The sequence below is a fragment of the Gallinula chloropus genome (genome assembly GCF_964237585.1).
Source record: "Gallinula chloropus genome assembly, chromosome: 5".
Taxonomy (NCBI): domain Eukaryota; kingdom Metazoa; phylum Chordata; class Aves; order Gruiformes; family Rallidae; genus Gallinula; species Gallinula chloropus.
In genome coordinates this window covers 59,429,875-59,452,740 of record NC_140090.1, presented here as the reverse complement: position 1 = coordinate 59,452,740, position 22,866 = coordinate 59,429,875, and the positions used below count along the sequence as shown (strand labels likewise).

Below are 22,866 nucleotides of genomic sequence, written 5' to 3'. Positions count from 1 at the left end.
ACTTTTCTCCTTATGCATTGCACATCAAACCAAAATCAACACTAGTAGCAGGTGTCATCCTGCATTAATTTAACTGGACCACTGGTGGCCATCATCATTTCTACTTTAGACAGAGAGGACTGCAGGGCAGGCAGACCTTCCTGCACAAACCACTTCATCCTGGAGCCTGCCCAGCTCCCAGTATATCTGGCACTGCATGCAAAGGAAGTTTAACTAACTACACTGCAGTGGCTCTGGGACTATAAATGTGTTATAACATGGTTGATTCACCCAGTGTTTAACTGGCCAACAGTTTTGGGTTTAGATTAAAAGTGCTTCTGCTGATAAGAGAAGAAAGAAATGACATGAAAAATTCTTGTTGTACATCTCTGCCCTAGTCCAATGGCATGTGTTTGGCAACAGTGCAGAATAAAAATACACATACTCTGTGCAAACTCATCCTGGCAGATTGAGCAGATTGCCCCAGGTCTCCAGAGATCTCTTTTACAGCAGACTAGAAAGTGTCCTTCTTTATAATGAAACCTACCCAAGTTTCTCTGAAAGCTTACTGCACTCCAAGGTTCACAACTATCCGTCCTGGAGCTGCCTCAGAGAGACTGAGAGCTGGCAAGGTTCAGGAAGACTGAAAACTTCCTCAGGAGTTCAGCACACCCTCTAGAAAACTGTGAAGGAGCAAGTTTGTGCTTCAAGAACCCCTGAGCCCAGTTCAAGTGAAAAAAAAAACCCACAAACTCTGCCAGCTGGCAACACAGTATTCCTATCTTGCCTGTTCCAATGATCCCCTGGCTGCTCTCCTCAGCCTCTGTGGCACGGAGGAAATATTACCTTCAAGTCCCTGTGCACGATATCATGCTGGTGAATGTGATTCACACTCTCCAGTATCTGATGAATACAGTGGCTGCAAGATAAAGGGAGAGACACACAGAGTTATGCACACACACATATATACACTTAGCATTTCATCTTATCCCAGAACTCTTTCCTGAACTTTTATATTTGCACCAGGGAGAGTTCAAGACCCCAGGCTGAATCCTTTCATTATGCCCACTGGATGCCACAGCTCAGCACAGTCACAACTGGACACCCCCAGTCTCCTCAGTAATGGGATGCTAAGCATCTTATCTACAGCAGGACCAGGAAATCTCTCTCCTACCTCCCACTATCTCTTCATTTCCTTCCTATCGCACTAAGCATTGCATTTGTTCCTTCACCCAACAGTGCCCACCCTACTCAGGAGAATCGAGGCACCCAAGTACCTGCAAACAGCAGCTGAGATTGGGCAGGCAAGACCCAGTCACTCCAGGAACATTCAGCTGGGCTAGTCCCAAGTAAAAGATCAACTTGTAGAGAGCAGCAGCCTCCCCCCAGCAAATTCAGGATGACGACTCCTGGGTGCCTGCCAGTTTGCAAAGCTTTCAGAGCAGCATCTCAAGCACTTTACATACACAATGTGTGCACACACCCGCTTGCTGGGTGCCTTTTAAGTACAGATCCCACTTAAGAGGTTAGTGATCTGAAAAGCAGACTCATTCCCTGTTAAGTGCAGTGTGCTGCACTCCCCCAGCTCACAGAAAACTGTGTCTCTGCCTCTCTTACCCACAAGGGCAAAAGCAAGATGTTATTTACACCTGTCACGTAAGGACAGCACAGCACACCCAAGGGTGAGGTTTCTAAACATCTCTTCTGCTAAGCATTTACTCAGCTCCCAAGGGTGAATGCGGAAGGGAGAAATAAGTTTGACAACTATGGCTGGGCAGTAAGCACCCAAACGTGGGGAACTCGGAGCTGGGTCCTCACTACGGCATCACTCAATCCCCACGCCGAATTCTACAAATCTCAGGGGAACAACCTTGAAATGAGTGAAATATTTGAGGGAAGGGAAATTGGCTGCTGGAAAAGATGGGAAGAGGGTGAGAGGAGGAAGAAGAGAAGAGGTGCAGCACTGTGTATTTGTTACCCTCGCCCCTCTGGAGCTGGCAGTACAATCCTCAGGGTCGGAGTCCATGAATATCTCCCCGCTCCCAAAACAAAAATGTATAATTAGAACAGAGCAGAGTCTGAGCGAGAGAGATTTTCTGGCCAAAAATGGCAAAAGTGTGAGGTGTCCCAGGCGAGCCAAGTGCGGCGGATTGGCACAGACCTCGCTCCCTTGCTCTCCCAGCCTGCTCTGGAATTCAGCTCGGCATGGGGAGAGGGAGGAGTTTCACTCTGTCATCTTGTGGGCACTGTGAGACCTGGCCAGCTGACAGTTAGAGGGCTGAGTGTCCTCACAAAGGCTCGCAGAGCAACAGACAGTTTTTCCCTAACCCTGCTATAATTTTTCCTGAGCAGTGTCAGTCACTGCCAGGTCTTGACCATTTCAAGGAGCAGGCATTGGCAAGAGGAACAGAGGGAAGCACGATGATTGATAACCTCAAAACTTCCCAACTTCAAGACCGAACAGCTTGAGTGAGCGTGTCTCTGTCCTAGATGCTGTGCCTGCAGTATCTGCACACCCCACTGAAAACATCCCCAGAGCTCTCAGGCCTCTGCCAGGAGCTCCAGAGGGAGGTGAGTCCAGTGGCTCTCCCCATCAGCAGACAGCTCACCCGCAAGGCGTACGGTGCAATGCTTCATTTGAAAGCATCATGCAATGCTCACACGACAGAGATTGTAAGTATACCACAGAAAAAGCAAATAAGCGCCCACTGACCCCACACCACCACCTACACTAGCACACCAGGATACAGTCTTTTCTTTGCACTAAGTATGGTCTTCCTCACCCTAAAACAGCATCCACTACTCATTTTTAACCCCTCTCCTCTCATGGCTTCGCTAATTACTGCTCCATTAAGGGATGGGATGGGATAAGAACATGAGTGGAGAATAAGCAGAGGTGAAATGTCACCATTATGCCATTCCCAGGCCTTGATAAAGCAGAAGAGGAGCTGCCTAATCCCAGCTTTGATTCCAAATACTGTACGTCCAGCAGACAGACAGGTCAGAGAACACCCTCAGCTACTGCTGCACAAGTCACCCACCCCACATAAACAGCAACGGGATGAGCACAGGAAGCTCACACATGGGAGGGAAGGGACACACTCAGAAAAACAAGGGCATAACTAAATTGTTTTTACATAAAAGGCTGCTTCATGTATTGTACCTTTTCTCACTGCACCAACGAGATTGCAGTCAGAGAGGGCATCCACAGAAACATAGCCTTCAAAGCCACCTCTCCCCGTGGCCCCATAAACCACTACCCAGACATAGGCAAATCGAATGGGTCTGCCCAACAGCAAAGGCACATCACGGGAACCCCTGCGAGGAGAAGGCAGAGGCCAAGCAGCAGCGCTCTCGCAGCCACAGGACAGCTTTCCCCTACACTTGCTCACTAAGGACACACACTATCACCACCCACCAGAAAGGTCAGGCAGACAAAGCCTTTAGCAATGGGTCTCCCAGCACAGAGCACAGTGGCTGCAAGCAGCAAGGGCTCAAGCTGCAGTGAGTCAGGCTGATCAGTGACAATAGTTTATGCTAATAGCAGAAAGAGGAATTGTTTTTTCCAGACAGAGAGCAAAAGTGTCAGAACAAAGTCATGAACAGAACAGCAGTCAGGGAACTCATTCCACTTGCCAACACACGTGGCACATACGCAGAAAGGTCTGGAAACAGTCTTACCTGGCATCTGCTTCACTGTAATATTCTCTGGCAACAATATCCTCGAAGAGCTCCCCGCCAGTAACCCTGGAGTGCAAAAAGAACAGGGGGAGTTACAGAGCTGGTGCGCGTCTCGGTCAAGGCTGCACAGGATGTACAGGGCCATCCAGCTGCACCCTTTCCCACAGTGTGTGGGGACCTGTGGCACAGGAGACCCAGGGCAGAGCTCTGGCACCATGGCACCAGCGCTGATACATCCATGTGACTGACCCCTTGGACTGCTATTTCACCAGCAGTGTACAGGACACTGTTGATGCACCAGGCATGAACTGCCCATGCACCTCTTCAGAGCTCAGTGTATGCTAAGCCTGGGGAGAACACCCTATCTCTAAACCCCTCCAGGCTGTCTCAGAGACAGAAGCCGGCCTCCCTATGGAGGACAGCCATCCTTTGCCCTCCCACGCTTACACCTGCTGACCAGGAGCCTTCCTGGTCCATCCCCTACCACAGATTCAATCAATTTTTTTTTCAAGTAGGCCAGAGGTATCTACAGGTCTCAAAAGAGAAAGGGAGAATTATATTAATGCAGGTGATTTTTATTCCACTTTTAGTCAACCATCCACGTGCCTCTATCACTGGTGAAGCATCAAAGCCAAAGACAGACACTTACAGATCAAAGACAAGGTAATGGAAACCTTCTTCTGAAATACTGTCATGGAGCCGCACTGCAAAAACATAATCAAGAATTGGAGATTTACAGAGCATGTAGCAAATATGACACTTCACAAATCAAACCCATGCACGCAGCCAAGTTCTCCCTCTACCTCATCAGTCTATTAATTCCTCATGCCCTTTGCTTTGTGTGCTCACTTAGTGACCCATTTCCTTCCGTTATCTCAAAGGAACAGATGGGTGTCCTTCACGTACACCCACCCATCCCCAGCGTCAAAACAAACTCTAAATATCTTTGACCTCCTGCTTGTTGTTCTTCTCTAATGCTTCAGTACCCTCCTTTCACATCTGCCTACCTTTCTTTATGTTCACATTTTGCCATCTCTCCCCACCCATTATTTCCCAAAACAAAAGCTTTTCAAAATCTCAAAACAAATCCCCAAACCAAGAATTAAATTCCAACTCTACCTGCATGTCTCCATCTCCATTCTGACTTTCATCTGTAAAGCTCCATGAAGTTCCCTGCTTTTACTTCTCATTCTTACACCCCAAATCCTTACCCAAAATTCAGAGCCAGTATGGCTCATTCTTTCTGACCTCCTACCACAGAAATATTTGAAGACATTCTCTTTCTCAAAATTTTATCTTCCTTCAGCTTTCTTCAGATCCACAACGTCTCCCTAGTTCTGCTATTGCCTAAATTAACCCTCACCTTTTCCCCTTCCTTGTCACCATTAACCTGCAGGACTAGGGTTGTCCCCATGATGGGCCACTATCCCCTGGTATTCTGAGGTCTATGAGGCTTTTACTTCCTTTCCCCATGTTAAACATGGGCAATAGCTATTGTATCCATGCAGTCAGCACAGTGCTGTGTCCTCCTGTATGAATCAAAATCTAAGCTTCTCTTGACATTTCTTGGATAGCTGGGCACTAGTTCTAACACAAGAGGAGAAACTAAACCCTTAATTTCTTGTTGTTACCTACCCCCAACCCTTTGCTTTTCTCCTCTGCCAGAAATCTTCACTTCTTCCTCTGCCAGAGTCACAAGCTAACAATCTTATTTGACTCAATTCCCAAAACTTCACACCCTGACTAGGACAAGCTGCCTTCTTCACATCACTATCTACAGTCCTTCCCTATTGATTCATCCAACTAAAGCAACTAGCCAAGGCCAGACTGGGTCTCTGTCACTGTAACACCTTGTAATAGAGTATTGACCAAAGTAACATTACCATTTTCATCCCTACAAGAAAAATCTCATTATCCTGCTCTGTCACTTCAGTTGTACCCTTGCCTCCTCGTCCCTTTCTTCCACTCTCTTCCACATAAAATACAGGTGACCTGTCTTGACTTTTCCCAGCATCATGATTTTCTCTCTGCCATTATCAAGAGGTCAGCTTGCACCTCTTACTGGCGCATGACATCAGCTACCATCGCTGTCTTGGGAATGTTTCAAACTAGCACTTGGCACATGCTCGTACCTCATGTGGAACAGCTTTTGCAAATGTCCTCAATGCTTTCCTCCAGTGCCCCCTGCAACTCTCCTTTGCTAAGGTGCCCTTCCACATCACACAAGCACACACAAACTCAAAACTGTACTGTTCCTATGGTAGGAAAACAGTGACACATCACCTTTACATTACTCAAATCATTCACTGAAAAAAAAAATTATCCAAGCAAGTTTAGTTGTCTTTGTAATAACTTCAATGCAATACAATTTTGTGTTTACAGGAAAACTTCCCTCCTGAGCACTTGGCAGAAACCAGCAGAGACAGTATTACAGAAAGCAAGTGAGAAGTAGTGTAATTCCTAGGAGAAAATACTTCCTTTCAAGACTGGAAACAAGATGGGAAGTGGCTGAAACAGACACTTGGATTCCCAGTGCAAGGCAGCTTTCACTCCACTGCACAAGACTATTTGAGGTGAATGCAGGAGACAGGCACATGAACAAGAGCTGAAGCCTAGAACATGGTCAATAGTCTGTGAAGGGACTTTCTGAAGGGGGAACAGATGGAGAAACTTCAAGGAAAGCTAAATGTGCTAATTAGGTCATGTCTGGTGACGCTCATTGTGCACAAAAAAGCATTCTCTTTCCTCTGGCACCTGAAAGGTCATCCAAGTGCTGCAAGAAACACCAAGCAGAGAGGAGAGCAGCACGAATGAACTCCTGACAGGAGGAGCACTGCCACCAGCAAGGCTGAGAGCTGTGGCCATGAAAAGGGAACAGCAAACACATCTGCAGGTAGAAGTGAGAAATAGTGAACAATAAACATCGATACAAAGATGTGGGCAGCAAATTACACCAGAAAATAAAACATAAATGAGCTGATGTGTATCATTTCTTTGTCCTGAAGAAAGCAATTTTGTTAGATACATTATGAAAAGGGAAGGAAGTAGCAATTCAGCTGGCAGAGGCAGCAGAAAGAGCCCTCAAGGACAGTAAAACACTATTTGAAGGACAGTAAAACACTATTTGCGTCCGTAGGTGAGGAACCATGACAGGAGGACAGAGACAGTTCATAAATACTGACGCTGTACATCACCCTAGGGCTGCACAGCAAAAGAAGGCCTTGGAGGCAGGACACAGGTCATTAACTTAACAAGGGAGCTGCTTCCTTGCGATGGCCCAGAGCCACACTGGAACAAAATCTGCCTGGGATTTAATCTGCTGAGTTAACAGAGCTCAGGGAGTAACGGTAGAATGCAAACCCCAGAAAAGCAAAGGTGACTGTGGGCCCCACCACCTGTATGGGAAGAATTAGCAACAGCTTAGAACATGAGGCTGCAATGAGAGCAGTCATAAAGGATTAAGAAAAGTCTGAATATACCAGACCTCTTAAGACTTTCAGTCCCCACCCACACCTACTTCATACCAATGCTGATGGGAAGAAACAAAAGCAATACCCAGCAGCAGCACAGCAAGAGCACCCAGTGCCCTTTCATCCTAACATTTCGCTTACCTAGCATCCTGCAGAACCACAGGAGCCTTCCTGACCAGCAAGGATACTGCAATTGGCAGCTCTGATGCCATAGTTCACTCTGCTGACACACAAGTTCAAATGCTTTGCTTTCTAATATAGTGCTAATTACTAGGAATTGTCAGCTTAAAACTATGATCTGCCTTTTCCAAAACTATTCAGCCAGCCCATACAATAGCATATACTCAGGAGCAGCTCCACCACTCTGGAGCAGCTCCACCACCTTTAGCTCACATCAAGGATAAAAGCATCAAAATTTTTCTTGGCCTCCTCTCGACTTTGGTTCATAAATATGATTCACATTATCTTAACGTTCATCATAAAGATACACAAACATCAGATACCGTCTGACACCTTCACCTCCCACAGCATAGAGCTCTCTTTGCTTAAAGATGGCTGATGAAAGTGTCCTCTACTTGAAGGCAGGACACAGGTTCCCAAATGGCTGGCTCCAAGAGTGGGTAACATCACTGGGCTGTCCTCTGTTTCAGACATTTTCCCATGAAAAGGAGAGCCCATTTGTTCCACAGGCTGCTGGTCCTGACACACCATCTAACACCTCTACTACTACCACAAGTTCAGCTTCAATCAAGCAGCTGAGCAGAGCTCACAGCAGCTGCTCATAGCTGTGTAACCTGTTGACAAAAAACAGTGAAAAAAAAATTCATATGTACATGCTGGAGGGTAAAGGAGAATTGGCTATCTATAAGAAAATGGAAAGTTCAAAATAAAAAAATACTCATCCAGTTAATCTGATCTTCAAAAACATTAGAGAAGTCTTTTTTCCCCCCCTCTTTCAGGGGAGCAGTGACATCTACGCCTAGTGAAGCAGGCTAGACAAACACAGACATGACAAAAAGAGGCTCAAGTCACAGCAATGGGGAAATTGCACAACAGAAACACAGGGTCTTTCAAAAGACAACAAAACTACAGGAGTCAGGCACTTGCCAAGGAACCTGATCTCACTCTATTCACCAGAAGATGAAGTAGATTATTTCTATTAACCAATTCTGTTGCCCAGAAGCAGCAAGTCAAACCATATTTCCTTCCCAGCCAAACACTCCAAACACACGATTCTTACAGATGTAGGAAATCAGCCCCTGCAACACCAGTCAGGCTCACCCGACGCCTGTTCTCATGTTGAAGGTCTCTGATGGATGAAAGACACTTGCTACAATGGTCAGCAAGAACATACAAGGAGAGGGGAGAGAGAAAGAGAACAGAAGTGAGTCAGACAATGAGGCACTAAATCAGTTACAGGAGATGGCAAAAGACTTTGCCCAAGGTTTTAGTCACTGCACAGAAAAAAATCTGCATCCAAACCAAGAACAGAGGGCTCCCAGCGTTCACAAGCACATCTAAGTCTGTAAGACTGTCATCTTTCAGACAGCTTCAGAAAGTCTCACAGCACTAGTAAGCAATGAAAGAACAAATGCTATCCAAAGGAACAGAATCAGTTACGGACTGTTAGGTAGAAACATCTGCAATGATACCAGCTAGTCAGTCAGCAGAAAGTGTGCACCACTGCCTGGACAGTATCTCCAAGAAGCACACAGATTCTGGGACAGATAAGCAGTGGTTTCAATACAGCATCTTGATGAAAGAGCGTTTTCAGAAATACACCAAAAAAACCTAACTTTCTTCTTATACAGTCCTGAATTTGGTACTGTAGTGGTGCTCCACCAAGGGTAATGAGATTGCTACCTAAAAACGTCCCCTGTTTTAAATGCACAGCAGAAGAGCTGCAACGCATCACTACCACACAAGGCACAGCCTAGCAAACTGGTTTAAGCATCCTTAGTGGTTGCAGCACCAAGCTTGACTGAGTTCAAGAAGCGTCTGGAAGATGCACTTAGTCCCATGCTCTGGCTTGTCTGGCCCTGTGTGGAGCCAGGGGCTGGTCTGGATGATCCTTGTGGATCTCTTCCAACTCAGGATAGTCTATGATCCTATGAACCTTCTCTCACCTCAGTCTCCCTTCCAGCCTCATTCTATGTAAACTGCTTTTACCTGTACAGGAAGCACCTCCCACAAGGCTGGCTTTTTGGAAAAATAACAACAGAAAAACAGTGAGATCAAATCATTCCCTTTCCCCAAAAACTCAGATCTTCAGCACCGCTGGATGCAAGTTAGGCAAATTGTTTACTGTCTCACGTGGGTGTGTGTATCAGGTCCAAGGCCCTAATGCAATCCACAGCATTTACAAAGAGCCTGATACCACAGTGAGTGGCTCAAGGGGATGGATGCGTTATGGTTACTGAACCTAACAGCTGCTGGGTACCAGGAGTTCAAGTACTTTCTAAGAACATGTGCTGTGAGTATTACCTGGTGTCATCAGAGGCTTCCTGGAAATCTTACCCGACAAACAAAACTTAATGATGATAACTCAAAAGGTTTCAAAATCCTCATGTATGTACAGTTTTTATTTCAGAAATTAATTATAATAATAAGCTATGATAGTAACTACAGAAAATTAAGTATCTTAGCAAGAAACAGCAATTAACAGTCGTGCCACGTGGTTTGCATTCCCTGCCTGAATAAAGTGACCCTGAACACAGAGCCACAGCTCCTTGATGTTTCAGTGTGATACAAAGCAACTGAGCATAAGAGGAAAATTTACCTCATAACAACCAATGCAAACTGCTGCTGAGTCACGCAAAGCAAGACTCTGTGAATGCAGAAGTCGAAATGAATCATGAAAAAAATCAGAAAAGAACTTTCGAGTTTTGCAGAAGTTCACCTGAGCTACAGAACATGAGAATTGAACAGCAACAGGCATCTCATTTTTAAGAGTCTTATGTAAAAGGCCAGTTGATATTGGGGTCACATACACAGATTATGCCTAACCTAGATTTCACCCACATCTTCCCTTCACTCCATCCAGTGTGCTGAATATTATCTTTTTACTCTTATGCCAAGTATATCAGGCCAGAAGCGTTTATGCCTGCCACGTAAGCCCCAGGATGAACATTCCCCTGTATTCCAAATCCACAGCAAACTGTGGAGCAGTTCAAGCTACAGGGTAAGGTAATCCTGTCTGTTAAATCTAGGTTCACTGGTGTTCCTAAGTGTAAAGCATTTGGATACTATGAGAACATAAAGGATGCTATTAGCCAACTACCTCTGCATCAGCAAACATTGCATGCTGCCATTAAGTAATACTGGGGGCTCCCAAATTAAGCTGCCTGTGTTGCAGTACCTGCAGCAGAGCCAATACGAGGCAACCAGAAATCTGGTTGAAATCGCCTTAATCACAGTGTGGTATCTCCTTCACACAGCCGTAGTAGTGCATACTGAAAAGTGCTGTGGGATCTTCTAGACTGAACAATGCTATTTAAAGGTCAGCCCCTCATTAGAAACAGCCACAGCTTCGCTTCTAAGCAGTTTCCAATCAGACATTTCCCTGTATCATGGAGAAAGGGAGGAGGCAGGAGATACCACAAGGGGCATATTTCAAGAGATAGCACATGCCAGAAGCAGCAGAATAAAATGGGGAGGCTAAAGCCTGCCTGATGCCCTCTTTCAAAGATACTCTCCAACGTGCCAGGAGATGCTGAAACTGTAGATACAAATACACATGGCCCAACAGACTGCAAACTGAGCACCACCATCCGTGGCAGCACAAAGTGACAAGTGAACTGACGCAGATGGCTACCACCCACTTGTCGCTTCCCCAGCTGCTCACCAGCCTGGGCAGCCAAGACGGGAACTGTCCCGCCACCTCCGAGCCTGGCTCTGCACCAGGACGCTTCCTGCACAGTCCACATCGCTCAGGATGCTGGTCCCATGAGGAGCCACCACCGACCTGTGACTGCCAGTGAGCTGGGTGCTCAGCTCCCACCCCAGCTGTCCCTCTAATTACATTAAACACGCAGAATTCAGCAGCAGCTGCTCAGGCTGCTTCCAAAAGGACTCTCCTTTTAATTAAAAGTTTGCTATTAAAAACCATTAAATTGTGTAATGCAAATAATCCTCTAGAAATCATCTGTTCCAGCAGCTAATGACCAGCTTTGTTAGAGCAGTAACTAACAGCAGCAGGACAGTTAGCTAACAGGACATAGCACATTGCTGTTAACCAGCCCCTTAGGAACACAGACTCTTTCCTCCTCTTCCCTCCAAATCTGACAGAGAGGTTACAGTATGCTGGATATACATCAGCTTGCTGTTAACTCCCCAAGCCCGCACCATTTCAAACCAACTGCAGCTTTAACACTTTGGAAAATGGAAGAGAATGCAGCCTTCTTCACGCTCTGCTCTGGTTCAGGCTGAACTGAGCTGGTGCAGGCTCTGGAAAGAAAGACCAGGCACAGTCCTAGGGAGTATTAACAAGCAAACAAGTACACAGAGGTGGGGTTTCCCCCGCTCAGCATAATTGTCACTGTAACCTTTTTAACACTCCAGCCATGAAAAAAAAAAGAGGTTAAAACAGTGCCCTTTCTGCCATACATTGTGGTGCCAGGTCAGGGGAAATTCCCTGATGTACAGATATCCACAGACTAGAAAAGCTGTAGGGAGAACAGTATCCTTCCTGCCCTTCTGCCAGGTAAAAAGCAAAAGTTTTTTTTTTAAAAAAAGCAAACCCAAACACAATCACAAAGCATTTAAAAAAACCCAACCAACCACCCACCCACATTTCAGTGCCAACTAAATGTTGCGTTTTTTTCCTTTGAATTTGCAATGCCTGTATGAAAAGGCTGAAGTTCAGTGCGTGATACTAACACCCAGTATGCCCTACTTAAACATTACGTGAGCCAAAAGAGTGCATTAGCAGGAATATTTCCTACTCTCCTGATAACAGTACAATCAGGACCATCCAGAATTGTTATTAATAATTTCTGGTTACCCACATACCAGATAAGAAAAGTACTTTTGATAAGTACTACTATTATTGAAGAGCTTTTTCTATAAAAAAAAAAACCACAAAAAACCAAAAACCCAAACAAACCTCAAACCACCCCAACACAACAGTAACTCAGCTTTATTAGTATCTCAAAGAAAATACACAGAGGACACCCACTTCATGAGAATCAACAGAGACAGGGGCAATGACAAATGTTAGGGGTCTCACACAGGCTGCGCCACTTCACTACAGACATTTCTGCCCCCGGGACAGCAGCAGCCGCTGGTGCTGTGAGGCGGTGCCCCTGCCCATGCCCCCAGGCGTTCTGCCTCCTGACACCCCCCACCTTGCTGTGTCAACCTGATCCACACAGCTCCCTCCCCGCCTTGCACAGGATGGCCATGAGACCGAGCCACAGGGATGGGCTCTGCTCAAAAGGCAGCTTGTCATTTGCATCACTTCACCCCAGGGCAGCTGTCTCTCCCTTCTGTGCTGGGGGAACCCCAAAGGTGGCTCCTTCCATTTCCTCTCTGCTATTCCAACTAGAGGCAGGAAGGGGGAAAACCAGACCAAAAAAAGAAGGGGGGTGGGGGGGGGTGGGGGTGGGGGGAGGAATCCTCCTTCTCCAGCTTTTGCAGTACCTTTGAATTTGAGTATGCTGAGTCTGGCTATCATCCCACTACTTATTTAAGGGATTGCTTGCATACAGATAAATCTCACAGCTAAATAGATGAATGATGCAATCCAAATACCTTTCTAGCACAGACCACAAAGACACATAGAATAAATATATCTCCTGGCAAGGAAGAAAATGCCATTGTCACCCAATTGCCAAATTGAAGGGGATTATGAAGAAATATTTTTCTTAAGCCACAGGAAAAACTATAGGAAGAGGAGGTCGAAAAAGGAAAAATCAAAAAGATGTAAAATAAATAACAGGTATTTACTGAAAGAAGTAACACAAGAAGAGATAAACAAACAACAGCTAACAGGGAGAATCAGAACAAGAAATAAAAAACTGGCCTGCGTGGGGTTTTGGGGAGCCACCTCTCAGCCAGACATGCCTGGGCACTCACCAAATCTGTACTAGCAGTGCAGGACTAGAGGCAGCGGATGGTAACTTGCAGCTCAAAGGCACAAGCTTTCCAACACAAAGGCATATCACTAATGCTTTTTTGGGTGCTTTCTTGATTGATAGGTAGCGTTTTTCTCTGGGTTGGTTTCTTCAGGGGTAGAAGGAAGAGGAGAGCAAGTTGAACACAAAACCAAGAACATCATTGTTGGACCTCTTAGGAAATGCAACAGCTCACTGTCCTCTCAGACAGCACCATGCACTTCCAAGGAAAAGCTTCTCACTAACTGAGAAAGCCATAAAGCCTAACTCCTGCTAAAAAAAATCTCTTCTCCCACCACCCCCTTTTCTGCACTTTCACCTGAGAAAAGGAGTGGTCCCCCAGAAACAGAAGCCACAGGGCAGCAACTTTAAACAGCAGCCAGGCGTGGGAGCATCCCACCTGGAAATCACTGAGCTTCCATCAGGCAGCGTTCATGGCCACACCACTGGAGAATCCCCACCATCTTAACTCTTCTTTGCACAAAACATCCTTTCTGCCCCAATTGCAAAGGCAGTCTGGATGTCTGCAGCCAAATGAAAACAAGGAAATCTGCTGTTTACAGCAAAACACAGCCTACGTTTTTTTCTGGTTCACCAAGGAAGCAATTCAAATCTCTTGTTAAGGAAAAGGTGATAGGAAGACATTCCAAGAGGCAGCAGGGGGGTGCCTGCTTATCAAGAGTAGTATCTGAAAATAAGGAATGAGCAAAACTTAACTTGTGGCTGATACCACAACAACAAATCCAGTGTTAGGTCTGCAGACATGATCAATGCACCCCGCTTCTCACCCAGGTTGGTTATGAGCACTGTGGGGTCCTCCAGCTGGCCTGCACGCAGAAGCACAGTATCCTCCTTGGTCCTTGCAGCAATGTGCACCTCGAACATAACCATTATTTAAGGGCACACAAATGGTAGGCCTTTTTTTTTTAAACAGACATCCATCAAAATGACTCCCATGAGACAGAGGTACTAGGAGCACAGACCACTTGTCAAAGGAAATGAAATTGAACTGGGTCACCAAAAAAAATTCCTTTAACTCTCAGGAGATAACGATACCGTTTTCTCCCCATTTTAAATAAGGACATGTCCAAAATTGTGGTTTATGCTGAAAGAAGCCAACAGATAGAAGTTAAAATAAAAAGAATTCAAGTGCAAGTATATTTTGGAAAAAAAAGTCAGAAGTAGGAAAAACCTGAAAAAGCAATAATTCTGATAGATGCTGAGGACAGCACTTCCCTACTGCTATAAATTCCCTCAAAGAAATTAACTCTGAAGCAGTTCAGAACAAGGATATGAAGGCAGAAATCAGAAACGGAATTTGGCTCTGGCTCTTGGGCTACTACCAGCCTCTCTTAAAATAAGTAATTTTATTATTCTAGACCTAAGTGCATGCAGTTCTTCACAGCATAGGCTGCTATGAGCTGGGACACAATAACTGACCAGAAACACTTTGGTTTGAAATATGAACAAAAGCTATTCAAGAACTACTTTTGTACAGTTGGGTTAAAAATATCTAAGTGCACAGATCATCTGGTGACAGATCCAAAGAGGAGGCACATATTTAGAGTGACATAACAAAGAAAATTTAGGAGAAGGGCAACACCTTACACCACAGTGGACAAAATCCATGCACAGTGCAGACTTCATGGTGCACCAGACAAGCCACAAACCTACTGCTATAGGAGAACACAGAATACTAGAGAAGATTTTTTCAAAACTATGGACAAGTGTTTTTATCAAATTTTGCATCATACTGCTTTGGGAGTCCCAAGAAAGGAAAGGTGATATTCAGTGCTGTGCTGAACTTCATATCTGCACTGAACAAACCTGCAAGAAAAAGCTGGGATTGAGTTCTCAATTCTTGTCACTGCTCTAGTATTTGATGACTAGCAGAAAGCATGGGAAAAAACAGAATTCTCCACAAGAGGATCCCCACGTGTCAAACACATTAGAGGATTTAAAAATCAAATAGACTGACTGAAATTAAGTTTACAACCAAGCAGAAGACCAGAAGAGCTGTTCCAGTAAGCAAGAGTCAATACTCAACACAGACGCTGAGTTTAGCTCTACAAGAAAGAGAAGGCAGTAGTGAAGTCTATTCCATCTTAGCCATTGCACAGGCTTCAGTGGCACAATCAGAAAAGTGTCTGCAAATGGAGGGTCAGGGATATGAATATGCTTATAGAAAGCTGCTTCTTTCCTGCAAAGCAGGGACAGCAAGGCAGAAGATAACCTTATCATTCTCTTCTACACATTCCCAAATACACTCATGTCAACTGCCCGTAGGATTTATAGATAAGTGAAACACTAGAACAGTAAGTTGTTCAAGAAATGGAATTCCCCACGGAGCCATGACTCTTGACAACTTCCACAGGCTTTTTATCTGCTTACAGACAGTAGGGCTTTAATGATATTGCCTTCTACCTCTCTTTAACACTCCTATGCCCTCAGTAATGGGTGCATCTCTTTTGTCTTTAAAACAGGATGGAGTAACAGATCACTGATTGGTCTCCATCCAATTTTGCTGTATTTAGCAAGCATGGCTGGCAAGTGCTTCTCTGGATCAGAATGTAAAACACACTACAAAATTGAGAAGAGAAAAAAACTGCAAACAGGTTGAAAATTAGGGAAAGTAGTCCTGCCTCTACTGAACTGAAGTCTATAGGTGGCCACCTATATCAGCACATTCAACTGGATGGTTCATAATGAGAACATGGTACATCCTATGAGTCAGAAATTAGAAAATTGCCAAGTCAACTTTCTTCTGTCCAGACAAAAACACTTCACTGTAGCACTAAGCTTTTGAAGGATTACTCCACTGTGATTACCTTGGCCATAATGTGCATCTACAGACAAGCAAAACACCCGATTACAGAGCAATAGCCTATAATTAGGACTGAGATTTCATGAAGGCACGTTAGGTTAACTTAGAAAACAGTCATTTCACACCACACAACAGCAAATAGAAATACCACCATTATTCTGTACTTAGAGTAACCTTTATTGGAGCACCGTTGTTATGGCAGTGCATTGCAACCAAGAATCTCCATAGCAGAATCAACTGTCTTGCAGTAAATAAATAGGAACCTCAAATTCAACAACAGGTTTGCTTATACCCTGTGCACAGGAAGGAGAGAAAAAAATCAGCTTGCCTCAGAGTCCTAGTTTTCAGTCATCTGCCCTGGTGTCACTACAGGCTCAGGTCACTGGAGGAGCGCAGCACGTGCTGCAACGTGGGTTGCAACAAAAACTGTAGCAGAAAAACTGGGGGGAAGAGAGGGCAAAATCTGCAGAATTCTTCAGGACTGATGCAGTGTTAGCAGCACAGCTTACACTGAGGCAACACACCGACTATTCATCTAGAACAGTTTACAACACAGAATGGCAGGAGCTTGGTGATCACTAGCTGCTATACACTTTTCAAGGAAAAAACCTACTGCTATGTCAGAACAACATGTTTCCCCTCTATGACAACATAACAAGGCCAAGGAATATGGAAGCAGCAATGCATGTAGCATCTGGACTTCAGCAAGGCTTCTGACAGCATCTTACATCCTATTTCCATAAACAATTCACAAAAAAAAAAAAGGCATATTCAGAACTAGCTCACAATAGTGAGCACACCTCATGATAAAAACACACTCAAAATTGATCGCTCTCAAACTGGAACAAGATATTGAGTGGTATCTTCAAGAGTTTGTCCTGAGCTCAACAGTGTTCCTGTCTACATGACCCAATACATGGCATTGTTGTTAAAAATCATGTTATGGAAGGGGAGGTTGTAACCCTATTATACCACAATAAGTCAAGTCACAATGGTCCTGACAAATTGGGGGTGGGGAAAGGAAGGGGGGAGAACTTACAAAGTGGATTTCTTCCTATTTAAAAAAACCAAATGTAACAGACACTTCAATAGGAATCCTCCTCTGTGCAAGGTGAGAAAAATTATTTCCTTGCTGCAGATTTTGCAGAAAGTAGACTGGAGCAATAATGTGTCAGAAAACAAATGTGGATCAACAATATATTTAAATGGCATGTTTCACAGGTCAATGTACAGAATAAGAATATCACTGGTAGGATAGGTGAATCAATTCTTCTTCCTCTAGGCAGCACTGACATGGCCTTAGAATCCAATGTCCAGTTTTGAGCATCACGTTTCTGTAAAGATATGAAGCAACTGGATAGAGTCCAGGAAAGGGGAAAAAAAAAAAGAGAAAAAAAAAAGACTGGAAGTCTAGAAAACATGACGTATGAGAAAAGACTGAAAGAACTGGGTTTGTTTAGTCTGAAGAAAAAGACTAAAAAGAGACATGATAACAGTCTTCAAATATGTAAAAGATTGTTACAAGAAAGAAAAACTACTTTCCACATATACTCTGGACAGAACTTGAAACAACAAGCTAAGATAGCAGCAAAGTATGTTTTCTCTAATGTCTAACTGACAGAAAAACTAAACATTTGAAAGATTGCCACTAGGGGCTGTGGAAGCATTAAAGGTTTTTAAGGACAGATGTGCCTGGGACCAGCCAGGTACAAAAGATTTTCACAGGACTATTGAATGGATCTTATGACCTCCCAAGATCTTATTCAACACACTTTGATTCTGTGTTATAGGAATAAAACTTAATTCTTTTATTACTATTTGTGACCACCCATTGAGTTTAGAGTGACTAGTCTCTCTATCTTAAAAGGAAAACTGTTCTTTCTAGGAAGACACGAAATGCTCTGTAGAAAATGTGAAAACCACTGACATTCCCCTGGAACTGTTTTTTCCAAACCACGATACAACAGGAGACAAGCATTGCTGCTCATGAAAGAGGAGGGAAAAGCTGTAGAACTGAACCAGGAACGTGATGTGTTTCTGGTTCTGGTGCGGTTTACTTATAAAAAGCGGGTTTCCTCTTGTGTGTAAGACCTACTCTGTGAGAGGCCTGGCAAGAAAAAAAAGAGATGATGAAAGTGAAGGCCCAAATATAAAGCAGCATCACCTCCTCAACTAAGTGCAACAGCTCTTACATGGCAAATGTGGCTTGATAACTAGTTAGTATAAGTTTTAGTCATTCTGAATCTTGCCAAGTAACACATTTGCCAGACAATATATTAACCAGTGCAAACTGCTACAGAAGGTAATAGCCTACAGATGCTAATCCACAGGGTATGTTGTCAGGCACCTTTCCTCTCTCAGGTCTTCAGAGGATAGGAGCAAATGATTGTGAAGCTGCAAGTCAAGAGACCGGACAGATGCCCTTAAAACATTATTTACACTGACAGACAGGGTTATGCAGAAGAAAGACAATGTAATGCATCACAAGTTCCCAGACAGGGCTATTTAACAGCTGTTTGGCTGAAGATGGCAGTTTGGTATTTCTTAATGTTTTCTTAATTAAATTAATTCAAATTAAACCTTAGCTAGGATCCTAGAGGGTTTATTCAAAGAACCTAAGGAGAGTATTATTAATGGTCCAAATTTTTTGCTCAAAGCAACTTCCAGCAACGTTAAATTTATCTAAAAGAAAACTCAGGACCAACTTCTGTCATGCTTTGGAACTAGACAAAAATCCATACCCTCTCTCTACAGTTCAGTAAATGATGTACTTCTGGTTTGAAGTTGTACCTCATTTTGCCTCTTCCTGTATTTCTAGACAAAACTATTCCCTTTATTCCTTTTTTTTTTCTTCTTCTTTTTTCCTGCTGCCAAAATGGGCAATTTGGGTTTGGTGTCTAGTTTTTGGCGTAAGTAGCTACTGTAATGAGTTGCTATATTAACCCACCCTCCTTTAACTTTGGTCATGTCACTGAACACAGTGACACATCAAAAAGTGCCAAGCAGCAGAAAAAGACAGGGGTGTGGAAAGCAAACAACAGCTCACTCCTGTTGCAGAACGTCAGATAAGCAAACAAGAGTCATGCATCACCCAAAGAGCAGGAGCAGCTCTGCATGGGCGAGCACCCCTTGGTGAACAAGTGGGCCAGGATGCTAAGGAATGGGACTGTGTCATGTGCAGAATTTGACAACGAGAAATTCAAACAGGCACATTTAATGAGTTTTTGTGAACATTCAGAATAGATCTGCTCTCTTACAGTGTGCTAGATTAGATACTCCACTCCTCTTTCACCCCCATCCCTCTGAGCCCAAGGAGGTTTACCAATATTTGGATGCTTTAGAAGTCGGCAGATTCGGGCTTCACGTTCCAGTTTCTGGTGATCTGAAAAAGAACAAGAAACAAGGGGTCAAGCACCACTCTGAACCACAAGCACCACAGGTCTTGTTCATATTCAACGGAGAAAGGATCACAGTGACCCAGCAGACATTCAGAGGGTTGGGAACTGCTGGAACACAATTGTCTCCCAAAACCTCACAGCCTCTTCAGGTGAGGGCTGTGCAGCCAAGGCTGTAGGACCACATCTGCTCTCACTACAGAGCTAGCACTAAACTGATATTCCCTCCCTGGGTTCAAAGTGAGTAGCAGCAGAAGCAGACACTGCTCTTCCATCAGCCTCACAAATACACACAGCCACTTCCAGTGACATCGCCTTCTCCAAGGCCAAAAAGGAGGAGAAAAACTCTCTGGAGAAACAGCCCACGTGAAATAGGAAAAGGATCTGCTTTCACTCCAGAGAGACATCGGGGAAGAAGGGTAGAGTAGGAGAGAAGCTAGCTCCAGCTAGTGCACAGCCATCATATGAAGTAGGGAACTCTGCCAGCTTCAGTGAACCGTAAAGGTAACCATACTTCAGTACCCATGGACAGACACGGTAGTGAAGTGCTGATTAAGCACTTCGAGATCTCCAGGCAAGAAGCTCTGCCCAAATGCTAAGTATGCTTATTTCAGCCCAAAGGCAACATCAGTTTGAGCACAACTGTCATCTGGATTAGAGAAAGAAATATCAAGGAGACTAAAAAATGGTTTCCCTCCCTAGAAATGTAACATGTGGGAGTGCAAGGAAAGAGGTTAGAGCAACTCTGCCTGTCTCAACCAAGAAGCAGGGGCACTTTTGGCCACTGAGGCTCTGGCAGGAGATTTTTCACTGCAGCCATGATCAAGTCCTCTCAAGTGAAATGCTGACATTGGGCAAGCACAGATTCACTGAAAGGATCTGAGAGGTGCACATCTTTCAGGCAGCCCTGGCAGCTGCTGAACTCTAGACTTTCAGGGATGCAGATGCCTGGAACAAGGCAAGAAGCGAGGCCTGCCCTTTCTCCCCAGTTCAGCTCTCAAAAGAACATAGTACAGGGAAATAGCAGTCCCTGCCTACTCTTGACATTTCTTCTGTAGCAGATCTTCAGCACACAGGATTGAAAACACCTTCTCTGCATCCCCTGTGACACACCAGGCTTCTCCACAGAAGTAACCAGGACCCTTGGCTTGTTGGGCTACTCAGCAAACCACTGGTCAGAATGCAGCATCCTCCGATGTATAAGCAGCCCACTGGAGTCCCACTTCACCAAAGCCACGCTGCCCTTCTCTGCCCAAGAACAGCCTGTGCAGCTCCGTGGTCTTTGCATGGTCTTCCCTTGCCTCTGTAAAGGCAGGCTTTGGGCAGCTGTTCTCTTCCCCATGAAGAGAGGATGGAGACCGAGACAGATCTCATCTCAGAACACTTCTCTCTCCCGGGCTGGGAATAGCAGCTCAAGGCACTGCGGGATTTCTGTCATCTTTCCCACTGCTGAACTGTAGAAAATGTCCCAATTAATATTTTATAGGACTGAGATGTGCTTACATCCTCATCTGCTACTGTTCGGGGTTGGGGGAAGGTAAATTACTCCTTTCATCTCTCCTTCCTTCTCAATCCTGGAAATTATTGTTGTTGATGCATATATTTTACAGTTCTATGCCAGAACTGCTCTCCAATAAAGTAGCAGGCAGCAAGAAAGCCTGGAGAGCTTCCATGCTCCTGAGGCGCTGGTGCAGTGCAAGCGCTTTCTCGCCTGCATTGCTGGGGAGGGGTGGGGGTGCCTTGGCTTCCCTTTTAGAAGCATCTCTCACAAACAAGGTTTTGCAAAACACAGTTGCAAAGTAACAGACTGTGCCGCATACTCTGCGCTCAGCCCAGATTCTCACAGCAGGAGAGTTTAATATAAACTGCCCGTAGTCTGCTTGCACGCCTGGGTCTTGCAAATTCCCTGCTTACCCTCCCAGCTCTACTTGGAACTCCTACAGAAGGGGATCCTTCATCCACCCAGATCACGTTGCCCTCGTGCACAGTTACACTTGCTGAGAATCTGTTCCCAAGTACAAGGACGCAGGGAAGCAGACAGCAAAAACAGCTGAGCAAAGGGGGAAGGAGAGGTAAGAGCTCACCACGTGCTCCTCAGCCACCGAGTCCTGACAGCCAGGACAGACAGCTGACAGGAGCAAGGCTCAAACAAAATGACATAACCATCAAAATGCCAGGGGAGATGTAAATCAAGAGCAATTGCTCCCCTGAAATCCTACACCATCATGCCAAGGGAGGGGAGCGGGCAGGGCAGCCAGTGATCATGGGCAGCAGCCACACCAGAACTTGTGACAAGAGGTCATCACCCCACACCCCATCCCTCCAGCACCGCACAGCCTGGCCAGGGACCAGAGGAGTACAGCGCTATGGTCACAAGGTACAGGAAACTATTTCTGGTCAGGGGGAAAGCATACCACACTTCTGTCTCCAGGGCAACAAAACAGGCAAACTCAAGCACAACTCACACAGAGAAAGCACACTCCAGCCCCAGGAGCACCAGCCCGCAGCAGCCAGCCGCTGCTGCCGAGAGCGGCAAAAGGTCAGGCTGGGCGGGTTTCCTGCCACAGGTCCTGGAGGATCACGGATCCCATTCCCGCAGGATCACCCGTCCTGTTGCAGGCGGCACCAGAAAACAGACAAGCCTGAGACCTTAAAAGAGCCCCGCCCCCTCTTTCCCCCCCCCCATCCCTAAAGCCAGCGCCTTTTTCAATCTTTCTTCAGCACCCAGTAGCCTCTGGCACAGTACAGGTACCTAAATACATAAGGAGCAAACATGGAGTTGCACTTTTTCTAACTTTCTCTGGTCTAACAAAGGCTATTCCCTGTAAGAGACAGAAAAAAGTTCTGTGAGTCCAGCAGAGAAGCCAAAGGGTGGGCTTTAAAACATCTCTTATGCAGGAGCTCACCAAACCTTAAAAACACCAAGTAACCTTAACTGGATTAAAATAATGATGCAAATGTGACATGGGCTCAGATTCTTGCCCTACCAAAAGCTGGCAAAGCAAATTTCTCCTCCCTCAGCCCAAAAAGTCAAACTATTTCTGCAAGCCATCTGTGGGGCGAAGGTGCTCATCCGTAATGCACAGTGGAAGTACACCTCGCAGACACACTGCAACGCCTCGGACACACCTTACAGGATCCCAGGCTTGTGACATCAGGACTATTTCCCGCCTTCTGCAAATCACGAAATTCAACCATAACTTGCCTAAACCACAGCATATCCTTTAAAAAAGATAGGTGTTCGTGTTCAAGACCAAGTGATAAAGCCACACAGCCACCTAAGTACTCCAAATGTTAGTTATCCTTCCTGTTAAAATTTAGCACTGCTGTTCCAAGTCTGAATTCATCTACCTCCTGCTTCCAAATATTGAATTTCATTAAGCTCTTTTCCTGCTACGTTACAG

General features: G+C 45.1%; 1 protein-coding gene across 7 annotated transcripts in view; it reads right to left on the bottom strand.

The window, feature by feature from the left end:
• The window catches only part of CAMK2G (calcium/calmodulin dependent protein kinase II gamma), a 114,934-nt gene that overhangs the window by 48,250 nt on the left and 43,818 nt on the right, over nucleotides 1-22,866 (bottom strand). For all 7 annotated transcript variants that reach the window (XM_084265490.1, XM_084265484.1, XM_084265487.1 and 4 more), the window contains exons 3-6: nucleotides 19,390-19,449; nucleotides 4,310-4,364; nucleotides 3,661-3,726; nucleotides 826-898 (exon numbers count right to left, since the gene is read on the bottom strand). In XM_084265490.1, the coding sequence (XP_084121616.1) occupies nucleotides 826-898; nucleotides 3,661-3,726; nucleotides 4,310-4,364; nucleotides 19,390-19,449 (254 nt within the window). The remainder of the gene's footprint in view (nucleotides 1-825; nucleotides 899-3,660; nucleotides 3,727-4,309; nucleotides 4,365-19,389; nucleotides 19,450-22,866) is intronic.